This window comes from Lepisosteus oculatus, chromosome 7 (assembly GCF_040954835.1).
Source record: "Lepisosteus oculatus isolate fLepOcu1 chromosome 7, fLepOcu1.hap2, whole genome shotgun sequence".
Taxonomy (NCBI): domain Eukaryota; kingdom Metazoa; phylum Chordata; class Actinopteri; order Semionotiformes; family Lepisosteidae; genus Lepisosteus; species Lepisosteus oculatus.
In genome coordinates, this window is record NC_090702.1 from 36,334,709 (window position 1) to 36,356,125 (window position 21,417).

At 34.3% G+C, this 21,417-nt stretch overlaps 1 protein-coding gene across 5 annotated transcripts in view; it reads right to left on the reverse strand.

The window, feature by feature from the left end:
- Positions 1-21,417, reverse strand: part of tbc1d22a (TBC1 domain family, member 22a) — a 218,954-nt gene that overhangs the window by 29,189 nt on the left and 168,348 nt on the right. For all 5 annotated transcript variants that reach the window (XM_015352687.2, XM_015352685.2, XM_006633433.3 and 2 more), the window contains one exon: positions 15,781-15,876. In XM_015352687.2, the coding sequence (XP_015208173.1) occupies positions 15,781-15,876 (96 nt within the window). The remainder of the gene's footprint in view (positions 1-15,780; positions 15,877-21,417) is intronic.

A 21,417-nucleotide genomic window follows, 5' to 3' on the forward strand; every position in this document is an offset into this window, starting at 1 on the left:
AATGAATTTAACAATCATAAACCATAACTAAAAAAAAAACAAGCCTTAATAATCATAACTTTACCACTAGAGCTTTTCCAGGCATATTTACACCCAATCAAGACAGAAAAAAAGGAGAAATAAAATTAGATCTTTGTTATGCTATGAATTTCAGGGCAAATATAAATACTAAGGAGAATAAAATTTCACATTAATATTCCATTCCATATATAATATTCTATTTGGTAACACCCTGGTAGTTTGGTAACACCAGTAATGCTCAGATAACATTGGTAATATCTGGCGATATTTCAATTTACCTAAACAAACAAATGTCATAACTTCTTATGCACATTATGTCATTTGCACATGTCCCTGTAAAGCATTGTGTGTGATTATAACATATAACTTATATACATATAACATATAACTTAGGTGGGTAGCTGCGTCAGCATGCGTAGGCTGCAAAGGAACAAGTAATAGGTTTATTCCATGCTGAAAAAAAGAAGAAAGAGAACACAACTTTTCGGCCGTGGAGCCTTCTTCAGGTGTGCAAATTAACATATAACTTGTGTGGCAGTAATGAAGGGATTACGAAGCCATTATGCAGCAACATTCAAATAAAGTGTTACATTTAGTTTGATTGATTCAGAATCAAATAAACATCAGAACATACATACTAAGGTATTTGACTTTGGATTACACATGTCTAACAGAGATTAAATTTTGGCATTCTGAATGAAGATAAAAAATACATAGAAAACCCATAACTCCAATTTAGGCTATGCTGCCAAGAAAAATGTGATTTTCAGCTGCTGGTAATAAAGTTCAAATTAAGAGGATGTACACATCCCACTTGCTGGTGCAAATGCATTAATATTAAAAGCTATACATCAGGATTTGCAATGCATATTCATGAAATTTTAATTAAAATCCAAACAGTAAATGTTGTTGATAATTACTGCATCACTACGGATTTTATGCTTCACACATTTAATTTGTGAATATGTTGCTGAGTCCCCAGCCTAGGAGTGCACAAATTAAGCAGACGTGGAAGTCTTAAAAGGCCTGAGGAATGATTAGTATCCAAATTCAGGCTTTTCAAGTCATGGTTCAAAGGGCTCTAATTCTGTAAGTGTGACTTTGAAATTAAAGTACTAAGCTACATAGAAGTCTCAATGAAATATTTTTAAATTAACCCAAAGAACACAAATAGCTGGAATTGCTTATTAGATTTTAGAATATGTGTCCTATAATCATTAGAATAAATTTCTGTGTATCAAAATACATTTAATTTACTTACTGCCTGTAAATAACATTGAATTGTGTTCATCAAGTATTAATAATAAATTTAATTTAGAAGTGCTTTAAAAACTCAACTCAGAAACTCATAGCACTGTGCAATAGCAGATACATAATATAGAACACAGATTTGTAAATACAAAAACCGTATACATTAAAACGTTATTTGAGTAAGTCTGTAATGGATGCCGTTAATAATTATCACAATTTTAACTGTGTGTGCATTGTATAGAACCTGAACATCAGCAGCATAAAAAGGGCTGAACGATCGGTTTTCAGAGTGTTGGACCATGTATACTCATGAATTAGGTTAAGCAAACTTGGCCTAAAACATCTAATTTTATAGATGTGAGCAGGAAAACTTAAAATTCAATCTAAACTTCAGAAAGAGGCAGTTATGCAGAAATTATAAGGAAAACTTTAAATCTATTTAGCACCTTGGATGATACCCTGGTAAGGGAGTAAGGTACTTCAAAATAATAACACAGGGTAATATCAAAGTTTGTAAATTCAGGCAAGGCTTTTTTTAGCAACACTAACAACAACATAATAAATTGTGCAAAGTTAATGCTCTATGAGCATAACCTCTATCTTCTCACTGTTTAGCTTAACTGTGCATCCTGTCCCCCAAAAGGAACCCAAGGTCAAAGTCTTCCTGGAATGCATGGAACCATTAATATCTTGAATTATCTTGGAAAGTATGCACAGCACAGGCCTGATTAGGGTCTTGAATTCAAGGAAAACCCTTGGACATCCTTTCAGAACTTTCAAAATGTTTATAATGTCTTACTCAGTACACACATTAGAAAGAAATATCCAGAACAAAAACAGGAAAAACATCATTTGCATTTGTGCTAGTTTGAGAAACAATAAATATTTTGTTTATGGTACTGTTAATGCAGATTTGCGTTGGTCGGAATGGGGACAGAATGTCAGATTACATTTAAAGTGAAGGATTGAATGCAGGTAGCAAAAATTTAATTACAAATATAGGAAAAGCTGAGCATGAGGAGGTTAATTATGAGAAACATTGTTTAAGTAAACAGCATTTTTACCTTCTACACGGTGTAGAAGGAAGCAATAAAAAACAGACAGAATTCTGGGATATAAAGCCAAAACTGTAAAATCTAAATCATGGTTGTGTTATGTTATGCTAAAAGTGTGTTATTCCAAGGCCTCACTTAGAATATTATTTTACTCTCAAATCAATCCAGAGAAGAGACCAGAAATATTAACTGGCTCAATGGAATGCTCGACACCAATAGGATTAAGGAACTTAATTTTTTTGTGATTTAGTAGTCAAAATCACTAGTCTTGTACACAGAGGACTACAAAGGTATATGAATTATTTTTAAAAAAGTCAACCCAATGAAGGGCTTCAGAACTAGAAGTGAGTTACGAGCTGGCGGACACAATTAGAAACTACACAGAAACTCATAACTGAGTAAAGTGGCACTTTTTTACAGAACGGGCTTTGGGACTTTGTAACAAGTTACCACAGTTGTGTTGCTTAAGGTGATACCCTGGATATCTTTCAAGAAATGGCAGGATAAGATCATTGGATGAAAAAAACAACTACAGTGAAGCAAAATATCCTCCTTTCACTTGTAAACATTCTAATTTTCTTATAGAAAGTGACCTACAAAATGCAGAAACGACAGCAGAATTACCTAATCTAATGTGCATGTAAATCTGAGCACTATAGTCAAAGCAGTAAAGCATGATGGTGAATAACCTAACCAACAATAAAAATGCAAATAGTAAACTTTTATTGAATCTGTGGCATCATTCACTGCGGTAACTTGGTTTAGTAACCTGAATACACATAACAAAAACAGACAGGATAGTGAACATAACCAGCAAAATTATCAGTGCACAACAGTTACAGCTGGCAGACATCAATATCCACAAATAGTGTGAAAGGCTAATATAATCATTGATTGTCATGACCACCCCTTGTTCAGTGAATTAGGGCTCCTTCATCAGGGCGTCAGATTACCCAGATTTAAGTGCAACAGAACTAAATTATACTTTATTCACACAGTAATTAGTTTGCTTAATTTGGACAATTGAATATTGAGCATTTTACTTTATTTATATAACTGACGGTATATTTATATACCGTCGGCAGAGCAGTGGCACTGTGACTAAGGATCTGCGCCTGTGGCTGGAATGTTGTCGGTTCAATTCCCGCTGTCGGCAGAGGAATCCTACTCCCTGAGCAAGGCCCTTAACCCCAACTGCTGCAGGGGCGCTGAACAATGGCTGACCCTGCGCTCTGACTCCAAAGTTTCTTTCCCTGTCTGCGTGTCTGTGTCTCATGGAGAGCAAGATGTGGTATGCGAAAGACGAATTCCTAATTCAAGAAATTGTATATGGCTAATAAAGTGATCTTATCTTATTTTTTCATCATGCATGCATCTTATGTCTATATCTCAAAGTTTTTTTCTTTTCTAGATTGTGAAGATGAATTCAACTTGTTTTTCTCTTCTCAAGTTTCTTATTTCTTAATGGGTTCATGTTGTGTTAGATGTATTGTATACTATGTCTTTACCAGCTTGCAAAGAAAATTTCCCATCTGGAAGTAAGTAAATAATACATGTTCTAGCCCAGAACCTTGTGGAACACCCTGAGGAAACTGAACAACATAACATGCAAAACAGTTAAGATGTATATCATTAATCTCATCCAAATAGACATCTATGGACTCCTGTCATCCAAATAGTAAAAACAATCCCACAAAGGGGAGTGACTCTTAGATCACTTTCCATGTGCTCCCAGAGATTGCCATGGTTAACAGTGCAAAGTACTTAAGGTCTGAAAGAGTATTATGTTACTCAGAGTTAGAAGCAAGAAAATCATTAACTGACTTAACAAAGGATGTTTCAGTTCTGTGTCTTTGTCTAAACCTTCACTAGAGTCAGAGAGATTGTAACTTTGAACCTACCTGTAGAAGACTAGATATCTGTGACTCATTAAGATGGCTGGTAATAAATGGACAAAGATTAGAGAAAGTAGACTAGAGCCATAAGAATAATGTCCAAAATACAGACAGTAGGTATCATTTTAGCCTAGCCACCACATCAGTCAAGTGAATAGCATCGACATCACTAAAACAAGAGGAGCTCAGACCTGTGAAAGCAGGGGATGGGTGTAGTTGACATGATTTGAGGATGTAACGTTAGCAATATTATGTATTTCGTTCAACCCCTTGATAATGATTGCTTGATATTGATAATGCTGTTTTTCTATAAAATAATCATAAATCGTTATGACCATCTCTTGTCTATTTGAGCTCCTTCCATCCGGGCGTCAATTTGGACTACCCAGATTTAAGTGCTACAGAAGAAAGTCCTCTTTTATTCACACAATTATTAACTTGCTTAATTTGTACAATGTATTGTGTATTTAACTTTATATATGGTATATTTTACTTTGAATTACATTTAGTTAAAAACAAGTAAATAATATAACTCGTTTTACTTGTGCTTTTCTTCCACAAGTCCAGTGACATCTTAGAGAGTTTTGAAGATGTCCAGATGTTGTTTTATTAAAGTGGTCCGCACATGTACAGTTATTGGTTCTATAACTATAGCATTTTATATATACCTGCCAATTAGACTAAGTATACTGTCATAGATTTTTTCTGTGTGAAGGAAAGTGGGAGAACAAGTCAATATATTGATGTTCGGGACATTCTTACATTTTGCTTCATATCTGTCAACAAGTAGACAGGTTTTTCAATTTTCTGAATTCAGCACATTTCAAGAAGTGTCTAAATCTAACTTGAGTCAAAGTGGCAAACAATTGCTAGTGTTGAAGATCATCTAGTGGCAATTGAACTACCATTCCCATAGAAACAATTCAATTTATAAATTCTTGCAGCACTGAGAAAGTGTATTTTCTTGATAAGATTGCAAAAGGTGCTGTAGTCGACATATAATTAATTCCCTAACCTTAATTAGTATCAGTTTCATCATCACTATACCTTTTATGAATGCCACCACGGGCAACACATCCCGGTATTTTTAAAAAATGATAACCTGTAGACAAATTGAGTATCACACACATTATGGTAAAACACTTGTCTAACACATAGGATTTTACCTCTCTTGTCAAACAGGCTCATTATGCACGACGGGCCGATTTACCCATGAACCTAAGATTTATGGGATTTGTAACATTCCATTTTTAAAAAAGGCTAATGATAAAATTCTTAGACTGAACATTTACAGCCAAAATATCATATTGTGACAAGCACATGTGGCTATTATCAAACTGAATCTTACATACTGTACTGTATTGTATTGGTATATTCTGAACACACAGAGCATATAATGAAAATACACAATATAAAATAACAACAGCAACTCTCTTTTTGACATAAAACTCTCTTCATTACAAATCACAGTTTTAACCTGAACTTGAAATCCCCTAAAGTATTTAAAAGTGTTCAGTTCAACAATGATAGCTAAAAGCTTTTAAAATAAATAAAACTTTCAATTTTAATATATTTGAACTAGCTAGCAATTAACTGTTACTACCTAGATGAATCTAATTATAAAAAAATGCCAAATATGAGATAACATTACGTACTGTGTTCAATTAATCTTAGAAGCAATATATTGCCATATGCAGCTAAGTATATTTAATTAAGAACCTTTTCTCAAGGTTCTGAAATAATTGTCATTATTCTCATTTCAAAGGCTTTCTTGTTAAATTTCAAAATCATCGCATTATTAGAGAATAATGATACAAGTCATGTTCTTAAAATGCAGTTACTGTGCCTGAAGATCCTTGGGCCCAGCTTAACTTCTCTTTAAACTGGAGTTCTAGCAAATTTCAAGACCATTATAATAATAACAGTTAATAAATGTAAATGAAATATACTGTACCCTAAAATGATTATTTACAAACATATATTTTCATAATATTTCATAATAAGAGAAAGAGGCAGTAACATGAAGTATAAGGGCTGTTTTGCTAGTGCATAGGAGAGGGATTGTAAAGGAAAAATAAGATAAATGAGACATTATCAGACATCAATACCCAGTCTCTGAACGAACATATATTTAGCATATCTTTGTAGTTCTCACCGATACTACAGCCACAGTTTTCAAAGTCCAGGGGAACTGTAACAGCCATCAGTACTATATTACTATCATTACAGGAAACTAAGTAACAAATTGAAACCACCTAAACAGTGTCACAACAACAAGAGGTTCATGTTCTTTGTCAATATATAAAATGAAAAAAAAATGTCAATTGACCAAAACATGCGGAGACAACCTAATAAACCTAAACCTAAATTCTACATATGTATGTATATGTGTATATTGGTATATTTAAAATGCAATTTAGAATTAATTCAAAGCATAAAGCCATTAAAACAAAATTTAAAAAAATGTAAAAGATTGGTAGAGAATATGTAATAGAATGCACAAAAATCTAAATGATGGCTCCAAAGCTGCAGATATCAGAAGATGAGGGGAAAGATGTTTGAAGTTTGCCTCGAAGTATTTTCAAGAACACAGAAGACCAGCAGAGATAAAAAAATGGAATGCCACCTTATCTGTAGTTATACTTCATTGCAAGAATTAAAGAAACTGAACTACCTAGTAATTTTGCTGCAAATAAAACATTTTTGAGGTTTACAATTACAGATAAAAGGCTTTGAATACACAACAGAAAAGTACACAGGGAGGAAAACAAGGCAATACATCCAGCAGTGAAACTGATAGATAATGTGCTCACTGGAAACACTGAAACATGATAATGGGTCTAAAATGTTTGGGTGTAAATATCTTCCAGTTACGCTTTAAGATTAAGAAAAACATAGACTATAAAGAAAAACTACAGTATAAGAAACTATAAGAAAAACTAGTGACTTTTTTCTAAATCATGCACTTTGTGGATCTGAGCTTAAAATGTGGTGGTGTCACATTTTAGGATTGTAATGACCCAAAGCACATTGCTATAAGAATTATTTATATAAAACACTAGCTAGAAAATTGAAAATTAACTTAAAGCTTGAACAGGTACTGTCCAGCACCAGGAATCCAGCACTGCATTGTTACAGTGAAGGATAAACGAACGCCTAGCAACAGAACACAACTTAGGAATGTTCTTCAGATATTTTGAAGACTGCAATATCAACTCCTAAATAATAATCAGATTAATCAATTTTGCATTCTGTCTTGTATTTCATAAGAACACTGATTCCAAATCAGGCAAAACCATCTTTTTTTCTACCAACACTACTTCCATTAGATCACAATCAATGTTATTCTTCCAATCAGCACTGAACCCCCTACACAGGGCTGTGTAGCCCGTGATGTGTTAAGAGATGAACGGCACTAAGAATTCAGGAGTATGTTTACACTTTCTGCTTTCAATAAAAAGTATTTTAGTTAGGTTTTCCGTTGGGAAGTTTCCAATTGTCACTATCTGTAACAATGAGCCACATGGCTACAAAATAAAATGTAAAATACAGTAAGAATGCTGCAGCTTTGTTAGCTGCTACAAATATGAGATTCCCTTTCACATTGCAGAAAAAGCAAAAAAACTGCAAAAAACAAGAACTAAAACACTGCCAACAACTTTTATTATTTTCAATTAGGTAAAAACCAGAATGGGTCTTGAACAATAACTGCTCAGTCTTTGATACTCACAGAGATTTAACTATTATTTATGATAAAGACTATTACTAGCATACAGTGACAGAAGTATAATTAGTGACTTGATAATTGGTTCCAGTAAATTTAGCGAAATAGTATATATAATGGTAGCTGATTGAAGCAGTACTAAAACTGCAGTTGTTAGGCCAATATTAAGCAGTGTGAATTCTCTGAATATACAGTGCCTTGCAAGTATATAGTAATAGTGCTTCTTACTATTCCATAATAAAAACACCTGTCTATATGAGGTTCCTTTCTCAGATTGTGAATTTCAAGCAAAATCTCTATCAGACTAAGGAGCTTTCAAAGCAAGCCACTTAAAGCACAGAAAATGACACAAAACATATTTAAGTTTCTTAATATTCCTATGAGCAGTCTACTCAATCAAGAAGTGGAAGGTGTATCGTACCACCCAGACACTGCATAGATCAAGCTGTCCCTCCAAACTGAGCAGCTGGACAAAGAAGAAACTGATTAAGGATGCCAAAGTGAGGCCAATGACAAATGTTGAAAGAGCTACAGAGTTCAATGGCTGAGATGGGAGAACCCCATGCACATCAGTCAACTATATCAAGAAAACATCAAACTAGCTTGTATGGCAGAGTGGCAAGAAGAAAGCCATTACTAAAAATAAGTCATCTCAAAGCCTACATTGAGTTTACAAAAAGCAGCCATGTGATCCAAGAAACAATGAGACAAAAACGTTTGAGGTCAGATAAGACCAAACCTCATCCCCATCAACCCCATCACTCAGTCAAGCAATACAAGCTCTTTGTCAAATGGACAAAGCAATACTTGATGGCTTTATGCTATAAATATATCTATATAAATATAGCTATGCTATAAGCTGTAGCAATGACCTGCATGGTACTGCATCAGAACCTAAAAAAAAATCAGGAATCTGCCAGAAGAGCAAAGATTCTATAGCAGATTACCACTTGCTTGTCTTTACTAAACAAGAAGATCTTTGTTACATTTAAACAACAGTGTGTACTGCGTATGTAAATTAAACTATGGAGAAGTGATGCTTTGTTCTCTTCCATTTTGAGACATTATCTAAAATATGCCATATAATGAGCACTGTAGATAGCTGAGTTTGAGCTCCAATAGATACGTTTATAAAAAATCTATGTGCAAAACTATAACTATGTGAAAACTATATCAAAATAGTTAATAGAGATGACTGTACTAAATTCTTCATGTAATAGGGTCAGTTCAATTGTGTTAAAATACTAAATAGAAAATTTTATCCATTTTCTTTTTGTAGTACCAGTCACTCAAAAAATCTTACATTTCCTTCTATATTATTCTTTTTTTCATAAGAAAACAACATCTTATCAAGGAACTGGGGATATTACAGATCAGGTACACTGGATCCTACAGACCATATCTGGAACACAGAAAATGTGTTCCCAGTTCCAGCCGTGATCACCTAATGAGACAATGAGAATTCCACTAAAAGCTGATTGCACTTCATTCAAAGTGCAAAAACATTGCCAGACATGAAAAAAACAGTGTAGACATATCTCCCTATTTTACGGAACAATATGGTTGCAAACTGCTCCAAAGCCATAGTAGCTTTTTTTTAAAGTGAGATGTTTACAGAGTGGGTTGTTCCCTATCAATTGTAGGTATATGGATGCTAAAAACATTTTCAATTAATTTGAAATCACTTTCTAACATTCAGACAACATTGTTCCTAGATGTACTCCCGACTGTTTGGCAACTGCAGGAAGTGCAATGGGTTTCCCCCAGCGCTATCAGGAAGTAAAGGGAGTTTATGACCAGAGTCTCTCGTGTCTACTTCCCATCAACTACCCTATTTCCTGATAGTCTCTTCCTCCTCAGCATGAGTGCTTGTATTTTAAACCCAGTTTATTCCACACAATGCATTGTAGATATCTAATGAATTAAAAAAAATGTTGTTCTCCGTTTAATATCTGATATGTCCCCAATACAAATAGTGATGTACACTAGTGTGAAATGCTTCCGTGAGCTAGGCAGCCACTAACTGACTGTGGTACATTTCGCTTGGTTTTTGGTCGCAGGTAGTGACAAGAACATTTGTTTTCAGAATTTCAGAAATTACACAGTGTTTCCGAAAGTTGTGCTCATCTGCCTTTCAATGATGTTAAACTGCAGGACTCACCCAGGCCTTATTACGTATTTTAACTACTAGTTCTGAAATGAGGAGACAAAGACAAAATACAAATATTTACAATACGTTTGGGTTTTGTGAATGGCCTTTCTTTCTAAGGTAATTGTTAAAGGGTCTTATTTAAAACAACAGGAAAAGTATCCCTCGCCAACCACAGCATGTAGTTTTTAATTCAGTGCCCAATTACATGGAAAAAAACTACATTTCCCAACAATGATAATATAACCATTTATCACATACTGTACAGTATAAGTTAGATCAAGCAAATTATTCTGAAAATGAGAAAGAGGAAAGTTACTGAGTTGCATGAAGTAATATTCACATATATCCATACAGTACATCAGCTATTACTGCCATTCTTGCAGACTGCTTTCATCTAGATCAGTGGTTCTCAAACTGTGTGTGGACATCTGCAGGGGTTCTGTGAGCTCTCACATAGGCTAAAATAAAAATAAAAATTTGCTATCAATAAAAAATGTGTTTTGCCAGGCTTTGCATGGCTCCAAGAAGTCAGAAAAATTAGGCATATCTTCTGAAACGTCATCTTCAAATTAACTCTCTGAATATATTTCTGTACTTTTTTTGTTAGAGCCAGAAGATACCTCAAAGGTATCGGATGACATCAGCTCTTCTATCTTGTTTGGAGATAAAAAGGTTTGCCATTTCGCTATCCGGCAAATCTCAAAAACTCTCACAATGAAAATAGCATATTACTAGGTAGAAAGATCGCTTAAAAATGACTGCAACCACAAGACAAAATAAAAGAAAAAAATGTGAAAAACAATAAAAAAAACTTCAAGACTTCACAAGAATATGAGAAGTTCATTGACCTGATTTCAGACTCTTCCTTAAAAACAGCTTTTAATGAAGTGCAGTTAGCAGTTTTAGTGCAGCACCAAAAACTAATATCCAGTATTATCAGAGAAAACTCTTTCTGTTCTTCTCACGTTTGTGACCACCTATCTGTGTGAAACCGGATTTTCGTCATACGTGTCCACAAAAACGAAGTATCGCAACAGATTGGGTGCAGAGTTGAACATGAGACTGCAACTCACATCCATAACTACAAATATAAAAAAAATTGTAGAAGTAAGAGGCAAACTCACTAATCGCAGAGATTGTTCTGTTTCTGCCGGCTTACTAATCGCAGAGATTGTTCTGTTTCTGCCGGTTTGAAGTAAATGTTGATTCAAAATTATCAGTACTCTTTTTAAAAAACCTCATGCACTGTTGTCTCACTGTGTTTTACTTAGTCATTTTGCTCCCAACTTTTCCTATTTGCGCCCAGATAGACCACATAAAGTGTCATCTGGTTCTATAAATTCATTAGTTTTTTTTTCCCTTTGTTAACAATATAAGAAATTATAAGTTTTCAAACCAGGAGGAAAACCTTCTGGTTTTTTTCTAACTTGGTTGAACCGGCGGCTAAAACTTTGATTCTTTTATTCTCAATGAGTATTTCAGTGATTAAGCTTTATTGAACCGTAGGGGTGCTAAGTAGGCAAGTTATCATGTGATTAATCCATCCATTTTCACTTCCGCTTTTCCTAGTGAGAGTTGCGGTGTAGCTGGAGCATACCTGGCAAGCAACGATCGCAAGGCAGGGTACCCCCTGGACAGAGCGCCACTCCATTGCAGGGGAAGTACAAGATAATCATACACATGAGGACAATTTTGAGGCAATAGTAAGGGCTGAGGGGGAAAATTTGTCTCAGACACTGGGCTAACTCCCTACTCTTCTTGAGAAATGCCTAGGGATCTGTAATGACCACTGAGAGTCAGGACCTCGGTTTAACATCTCCTCCGAAAGATAGCACCCACTACAGTATAGTGTCACCATCACTATACTGGGGCATTAGGACCCACATGGACCGCAGGGTGAGCTCATCCTGCTGGCCCCACTAACACCTCCTCCAGCAGCAACCACAGGTTTTCCCTGGAGGTCTCCAAACCAGGTACTGACTAGGCTCAGCCCTTCTTAGCTTCAGTGGGTTGCCGGTTGTGAGTTACAGGGTGATGTGGCTGCTAGCTTCATGTGATTAATAAATGACTGAAATAAACTCAATGGGCTCATACAATGCTTACAATTAAAACAAAAGAAATCAATAGTTTCTTCCTTAATAATTGGCTAAATGGTCTCTGAATAGCAGTCCTAGAATGTCTTTTGCAGAACACCACCACAGCTAATCCTGAAAAGTAAGAAAAAAGGTTGTTGGGGATCCGCAAAATTATCTTAGACAGAAAAGGGACCCGTCATCAAAAAAGTTTTAGAACCACTGATATAGATGCAATAATTGATACCATTAAAATTATATTAAAGTGTTTTTGGCAGTGCATACTGTACCTCAACATTGTAATGGTAAACTGCAAAATTAATAGTTTCAGTTGTTTTTTCAAATTAATTTAAAGTCACTCCACAAAACTACTTGTTTTCAAAGAATGTACATATAACCATTAACGTTAAAACAACTGAGGTCAGATTCAGGATCCATTCATGGCCATTCATTCGCTTTTCAGAAAACAAATACTGAACAGCCATGTTCCATAAAAATGGTAGGTAGACTATGTATTTTATATGTTTAATATAACAGAAATATAACATTTTAAGATTAAAAAGATTTTTTTTTCAAAGAAAAAAAAGATAAAATGAAGCTACCATTTTGAGAAACACTTAATGTAACAAGTGCAACCTAGTGATTTTTTTTGAGCAGTGAAAGACTAAAAGCAATATGCTGGACAGAACTATGGATTACAGCACTCTGCTTTCTGATGATGTGAGTTTTGATGCACATTGTAGATGTCTGCTTCTGTAGCTAAACAGGAAACAAATTCAGTCCAGTTCAATACAGGACTGTACTTGATTAGCAAATAAAGATAAAAGATTCAATAAAGATCAATTTAAGACAAAGATTTTGACAGAAATGGATCCACCATCAACTCTGTGCTTCACAAACGAATTATGGAACATACAGTAACCTCAGTTCTTTTTAGTGTAGTGTTGTAATGAAATAATGTACTGTATTTACATGTACATCACATGATATATCTTATAATATTTCCCATAGATGTAGTCTAAATAAAAAGGAGCAAACTCTTTTGAGAGTGTACAAAATAAGACAGCTCAAACTGTCAAATCCCACCCACACCGTGTAACTTTTGAGCTTCCATTTGCTCTTTAATGAAGATCGCCACATTGCCATCAGCTCCGGATTCCTACATATCAATGTCAATGCCCTCTGGTAAGTGTTTCTTTTTGGAGTCGTACACACTTACCAGCTTCAGAAATTCAGAAAAACTGGCAAGAGGTTCAATTTTATTGTCAGAAACTAAATAATTAAAAGATAATTCTCCCCACCAAAGAGAGAATTAATTCTGGTGTTTGTTTCAGACAGGTGACTGGCATATCAACATGTTATTCAGTGTATTATACAAGGACAGATTACACATAGCTGGAAAACCCAAAATTAAACATTTAATCAAAACAACATACATTCATTGTATAATGTATTTTCAAATCACAACTCATATAATAAGAGCATTTTAAAGTTCATGAAGATACTTTTACTTTACAATTGTTTATGGACAATTATTCCAGAAACATAGAATCATGATTCTGAAAATCTATAATTCTTGGGCCAGAACTGTCTAGAACAACACAGTTACTCAAAGAAAAATAAAACAAACATTCATGCTCCTGAGAATGCAAAATAAAGAATAAACTATAAAATGGACATACCTACCACGGCACTATTATAAATGTTTCACCAAGCATACAACAACCTAGTGTCAGTGAAAAAAATATTGCTGTGAAATGCAAGTCTGAAACAGGTTTGAATGTGACAAAAAGCTACAAATCTAGTGGTACAACATACACAAATGTGGTACTTTGAATTCTGTAAATAAAATGGTTTCTATTGTAGTTTGTAGCTGTGGTTTACACAGGAAGCCAATTTCACTATAGGTTCACAGTAGTGTCACTAGAATGACACCTGGAGTTAAATATAGTCAAATATTTTGTGAAGAGGAATAGTTTGGGTTAGAGGTCACCTTTCAGCAAGTAGCTAATGATACACTGTAGGAGGATAAACAATTACAGCAGTTTTCCAGTATCAAATCAGGAACAGTATTAGTTGGTGATTAAATCTGCCAAGATTTAATTCTACAGTATCTGTGTAGTAGTTCCCAAGACAAATTCAGACTGATCTGTGAGAAGAAAATGGCAGGCATGCAGCCATCTTGGTGCACCAAGAATGGATAGTGCCTCAGATCTTAATGGGATGCTCAGTGGAATGATACTTTCATTGGAGCTAATTGGTCAAATGTTTATTATTAAACAGCAGGAGGTAGTGATTTGTTCTGAAGATCAACAATACACAAAAAAATTGTGTATTTGGAAGCCAAATAATATAATAAATTTTGAAAGCACATTTATATATTAAAAATACAGCAAAATAAGAACAGAGCCATTTGTAATATAATATTAAAACAACATGGCAAAATCAAATATCAAAACAGGACTAATTTACAGAAAAGGGTACAGCATTACTAACACATCTTGTTTGCAACCTTGAAGCAACCAAGGATCTAGTTATTAGCACATCATTTATCATTACTAATAAAGCATCAAATGGAAGTGCTTAAATAATAAAATAAGATAATTTGCTTATTTTAGATGAAAACTGCATACCTTTAGACACAAAAACTAAGCACCAAATAAACAAATTTCCTTAAGCAGCACAAGAAACACAATTTACTCTGATATGTCAACCAGAATACGAATGCAAAATGGGCTCTATTTCAGTGGTGCTGTGGATAATATGAAATCAGTGGGTACTGTAAACACAATAAATCAAGTAAAAAGGTATTCAAAAGAAGCCAAGGAACTTATGAAACAGCCTTAACACTTCAATGATTTGATATGCATTTTAAGGTGGATGGCAATTTAAATTTGTTCTCCCAACTTTATTAAGCATCTGCAAAAAGTCTAAATCAACAATTTATAATGTTAAAAAAGGGAAATTGTTGATAAGGAAGGGTAACACTTGTGGCAAAAAGCTCTAAAGGTCAGGGATTGCTATCTGAAGCAGTATGTGCCATCTCTGAGGATTAATAATGACTCACATCCTGCAGTGTAGTGGACTGCAAAGTAGAAAGTCATGTCACCATATTGGGTAAGGACATTCATACTGAGACTGACTTGAGCAGTATACAGATATGTTATGTAACTGAAGAATTACCAAAAAAATACCCCCCAGCCGACACAAATGCAAACAGAATAAATAAAATTATAATATACAGCTCACAAGGCAATATTTCAATACTTCAGTTGAACACAGACAAACGCATCAGCAAATAAAGCTGACATGAAAGGTAATTTGAAATATGAAGGGATAAAATGAGGGTAATGGCAGGACACAGTTTGCTTTTTTGTCAAAATCCATACTGTTTACATGAATGCTGTTCACTCTTTTAAAAAATCGATTATTACTTCAGGTATAACAGTGCTGGGATAAACTTTAAAACAGTACCAATGTCACCTTACCCCAGCTGCTGCTGTCATCATACTAATGCAGTCACAATGACACTGTGAACTCAGAAGTTAATAACACTAGAGGTAAAATAAAGCAGAACACACTGGAGCCTGTGGATAAAAAAAATACTTACTTGAAAATCCTTTTCTTCTAAAATTTCTTTCCTCCATCTTACTAGAAAAGCTGCACAGACATACAGGTGAAAGTGTGAAAAACCCTCTGGCTCGGCCTGCGGAAGAGAAAAAAAGCACGAAACATATCAAGAAAATGAAAAGAAGACAATGTGGAGCAGGTCTGCAAAACAATATACAAATTTAGATTGTGTTTGGCAAAAGGGGAGAAACTATGGTGATTTTATTGCATAAAATATAGTGACTTTTGACTGGAACTGAATTACTACTCTCAGAGAACTAGTGTGGTGTTCATACTGACCATCATCCTTTTACCTTTATTTACTTGGACTTTTTATTTCCTTGCTGCTTTTTCAAGCCAAAGCCAAAATACATAATGGCATGGTGACATTCAATTGTCTCAACATAACCATCAGGGGGCAAGAACCAGCATTCCCCTAATTCCAAACACAATGTTCATCTGCCATTCTAGCCAATGTAAGCAGGTATCAGAACCTAGATTCAACTGAGAAAGTAATCTTCATAATCTGCATATGTACAAAATAGCCTGGTCTATGAATAATTTAGTTGAGGTTATCTAAAGAAAAAAGAAAAATGAGAAATGTCATGAAAAATTACTTCACTGGGGGAAAAACTACTTGTGTCAGTTCCTCTATGTATAAACCTTGTACAATAAAAATGGTTCTCAAGACAATTAATGATGGTAGCTATTTCTTTTGCCCCTTTTCTGGTGCACATTTATAAACCAAAAACAATTTAATTTATTTATTGATAAGTATGATGTTCAGAATTATATCATTCAATCAACATATTCAAATTTATCAAAAAATTGCTGTGCAATATTGATAATGAAGCATCAGCCTTAGTGACTAAACAGTTAGTTTATAAATCCTAGAAAAACAAGATATCTCATAATCAGATTAAAGTTCTGCAGTGGAAAATGATTCCATCTATGAATGTTTGTACAGAAATGAAAAACAGACAGTATATTTTAAAGATTCTGTAACAGTGTTAGATTAAAACACATGTAAAAAAGTATCCAGGCTTCTTATCCTGTGCAGTGTAACTCATTTAACTGTATATCCCTTTTCCTATTAGTATTTATAGATGTATATATTATTCACTCAAGTAAACTTGAGATCTCTAAATCCCATTCTCATGTTATGGAAAACTGTTAGGGCTCCTGATGAAAATCATAAGTTTCTTTTATCTTACATTTTATTATAGTTGGTGATTTTATTTGATGCTTTAACAGACTTTTGCTATTTGTCATTCCTAGACAAAGCATACGCTTTTAACAGTGGGCTTTTTGAAAGTTAAATGAGACCTGATATCTGTTGGTACTTGGATTTAGAGAGGGCTAAATTGTGAAGAAGCACAGTACTCTTACTGATAAATTATTTAGTGACTTAATTACAGCCAGTCAAACTATTACATGGCTGACCAGCAAATTTATTTTCATTCAGGACACAGTTACACATATACCATTTGATGACAAAGCACTGCTTGGCCAATTTACTTTTGTTTGTTTCCAAACCAGTACTGGATGATGAAGCTTTTCACATCATCATTTTCAAAGGAGTCAGCTCCCTCTACAGCCCTTCCAAAGAACAGAATAACAGTAAACAAAACATTGCTGAAATTACCAAAAAATCTTGAATGACTTAATGAGACATGTTCTAACACAACTAATTTCAATTATCCTATTTTACTCCACTACTTTTCTTGTGTGTGTAGTATCAGATATCATTAGATATTACTGTGAAAAAAATCCAAAATGTCCAGCAAGAGTGGCTGATGTATGAAACACCCTAAACTCACTAAAAGAGCTTTAAGACAACCTAGTCATTTTTGTCTGAACAGAAATTATAATGATTAGATTTACCCAGCAGGAAAAAACTGCATTCCATCATTTAAAACTAGTATAGGAACATATACTGCATATGTATAGTACAACAGATATAATTAACCTTTTCCATACAAGGAAGACACTGTCAACAAGAAAGTGCAAACAAATAAGCACTCAACCCAAAGCAGCAGTTTCAGACCTGCACCCCAATAATGGATTCATCCAGCCCCTGGACTAATGACCATGAAACTATGTAAAATGCCACTTAAGTGAAAAAGTTTCAGCTATTCTGAATTTGCAGTTTAAACTGAAAGAAAAGTCATCAGAATTAAACACACATTTAAACAGAAGAGGTTTTAGACAAAACAACAGTAAATGACCTCTTCAACAGCTTGATAGGAGCACTGGACAGACTCAATGTCTACTGGACAAAGGTTTTAAATCTTACCAAAGATTTTACCCTCACTGGTGGACATGAAAGCTGAAGATGCAAAATCCAAAATCCAAATGAAACGTTTAACTCAAACAGGCAGTTTGCAGTTATCATTACATTTTGCCTCAAGAAACACAGCAGTGTATGTAAATAATGTTAAGATATAGTTATGAAAATTGTAAATTTTATTCTAGCAGTAAGTTTCACCCTCTTCCTCTGTTTGCATGTTTTTTTGAGTACTCCAGTTTTCTGTCACCTCCCATAGACAAAGTGGCCAAGCTTGATTGGCCATTCTAATTCTTTTAGCCCTTTCCCTGTGGCACTGTGATGGACCGGCATCTCATACAGGATATGCAGTCATGATCTTTGCCCCACCTTGCTCTCTAACCTGTCACTGAACTGGATCAACAAATAGATACAAGGGCGCAGCCATGTGGTGACAATATATCATGACAGAATTAGTAGCTTTGAGATTAAATTTAAATTGTGGGAGAAGCAATTTTGCAACTTTAAAATCCCTGTGTGACACTGCCGGGCCATGTGCCGGGCCAGTGTCAAGTACAGTGACAAAATTATTGAACATGGAAAGGAATATCAAAAGCCCTCCCCCAACTTTTCATTTTTCTGCGCACCATCATCTATCATTGTAAAGAGTCCATAGAAGTACATTTTTCAAACACACAAATAATTTAAAGCAGACAGAAAAACAAGTAAGGATATAAGGAAGGTACAGGAGCTGAAATAGTTAACAATGACCTTAGCTTCCAAGCGTCCGTATTGCAGGTGTTTACTCTTAGCACACGAGCTAGCCCATGGGTCTTCAGCTCAGATCCTGGACAGCTCCTATGCAGCAGGCTTTAGTTGTCATCATTAAATCATAATTTTCTAAAGATCTGGAACATTTTTTGTGATCTATTAAATGAATTCAGAAATCAATTAATTGAAGGCCAATTCCAAACACACCTAAATCCTCAAGGATCAGAATGCTCCTAATTGAATAGATCACATGCTTAACCCATCAATAATTTACAAATGCTGGCAATCTTTAGCAATGTGACATATAAGAATACGTGGATTGGGGCTCTCCAGGGCTGGGGTTGTAGACCCCTGTTCTAGCTCTTTTAAGCAATCCAATACATAAAACAATTATTGAATTAATTAGATGCATTAAAGGTAAGAATGTTATTACATTGCAATCATCAAGATTAAACTATATTCTGGACACCATCCCCACACTCTTTCCTTTCACATTCATATAGAACAGATGGCATGTCCTGATTTCTTCCCTTAACATACACACCAGGATTAAGGTCAAGTGAACACAGTTAATCTCTACACATACCTTGTTCTTTTATGCTTGCTCTATCTGCTACACTTTCATAAAGAAGCAAAACATTTAAAACAGACTGCATTTAGTGGATATACTTGTCCTTCTAAACTTCGGCCTCAAAATAATACAGAGTACAACAATGTAGACAGAGTGGAAATTACCTGAGTTGCAATAAATATTAGGCACTTGAGTCACACTAAGAACTACTTATCCAAACTGTGCCATGCCATGTTTCACTCCATAATTCTAGAAACAGTAGTTAAGTTTCTTTTCAGTAAACTATGCATAAGAATGAGTGCAATGTGTCTAATTATGTATTAAACTAATTCTGTATTTCACCTTTTGAATTGCCAAACTGCCTACCTCATGTATCATTTTAATTATTTTTCTAGCTCTTCCCCAGAGGAACTTAGTGATGGAACTTAATTAATGGATATAATAAAGAAAAGTGCTGGTCTTCTTTCAATGCATTCTGAAAACCAGTCTCATTTACATCGATTCTTTTTTTCTTAGACAAAGGCACAGAAAAGGCTTTGGGGTTAAACCGTTAAAAAGGAAGAAAACACAAAACAGTGATATTAATTTTGTCATCTGTTCTGATTATCATATGTTTTCTGTAGTGTTTGAAACATTACAATGAAAATAACGAAAGAAATTGAAGTGGAATTTCAAATCACTTGTTCTGCTTGAATGAAGAGTCCTTCACATAAAACAAATGCCTATTATTATCCCTTTGTCTTTAATCTTAACATGCTGGCTAAAGCAATGTTTATTTAACAGAGTGGGGATAAACCTAAGGTCTATACCTGACTTGACTATAAAGCCACCTAGAGGTACGGAACAACAGCGCTGCATGCATTATTACTTGTGACTTTATTGTTCTGAGCATTAGCTGCAGTGATCCAAGGAATAAATGCATATGATGTGAAGGTATACAAAGGAATATTAAGGCCTCAACTGACAGATTAATGCCTGTAAGGACTTATATTATTGGAACTGAACAGAGATTCACATCACCTTTCAAACAAGAACTGTACGTTAGTGTTTTGTGTAACATTGCTGCTAAAGAACACTAAAGCAGTATTTCTAGCTACTGGAAAAAAAAATAGATACCAGCTGGTGGGTTTGTGTATTTTACTCACTAAAATTATTACTAAAAGTATTTGTCACTTAAAATCACTTATTAAAACCATTTAATTTATCCTAATGTAATTGTTTCTTCAATATTAGACATAAAACATAACAAGTAAGCAAATAGTACAACAGAGCTTTAATTTGAAGAATTTTTCAATTTTTCACAACCTCTTGTTTCTACTGCATGGATGCAACCTTCAAATACAGTGTTGCAATTATACAGTATGTCAGTCAATATAAGATTACATATTTTCATTTATTCTTTTATATATAAATGTACATTGGACATGTATTCGTGTTTATGTTATGAACATAATTTTAACAATTTATCTTGGGTTTGTGCAAGTTTTAGTTTAAGAAATATAAAGAAATATTCATATAGTACATATTCTTACATTTTAAGATATATTCATATCTTATAAAAAATGTCAACATTTATTAAAGAACAATAAAATAGTTGGTTCATTAATGTGTACAAAGAACAGTTTATTTTGTTACTGTACAATGATGGATAAACATATAACAATGAGCAATAACTAGACCATAACCTACTTCAGAATTTAACATTTAGCTTAGATTTTTTCAGCTTGGAAAACACAGAAATAAGACATAAAACATTACCTACAGCTATAGTACAATCTAGACATTTAGGTGACAGAAAAACATGTGCAGCTAGAGACAAGACCAGGCAAGAAAGACAACACTAAAAGTGTGTATTCCTACCGTACAACTACTAAAAAAAAAAAGAAAAGAAAAACAAAACATTTTCATGCTTTTGTTTTCTGAATTGTAAACACAAGATACAACTGAATAGGTTAATACACTAATGTAAATAACCATCTGTGCATTAATGGCTAATTAATAAAAGCAGATTATGCATAAAGCCATAAATC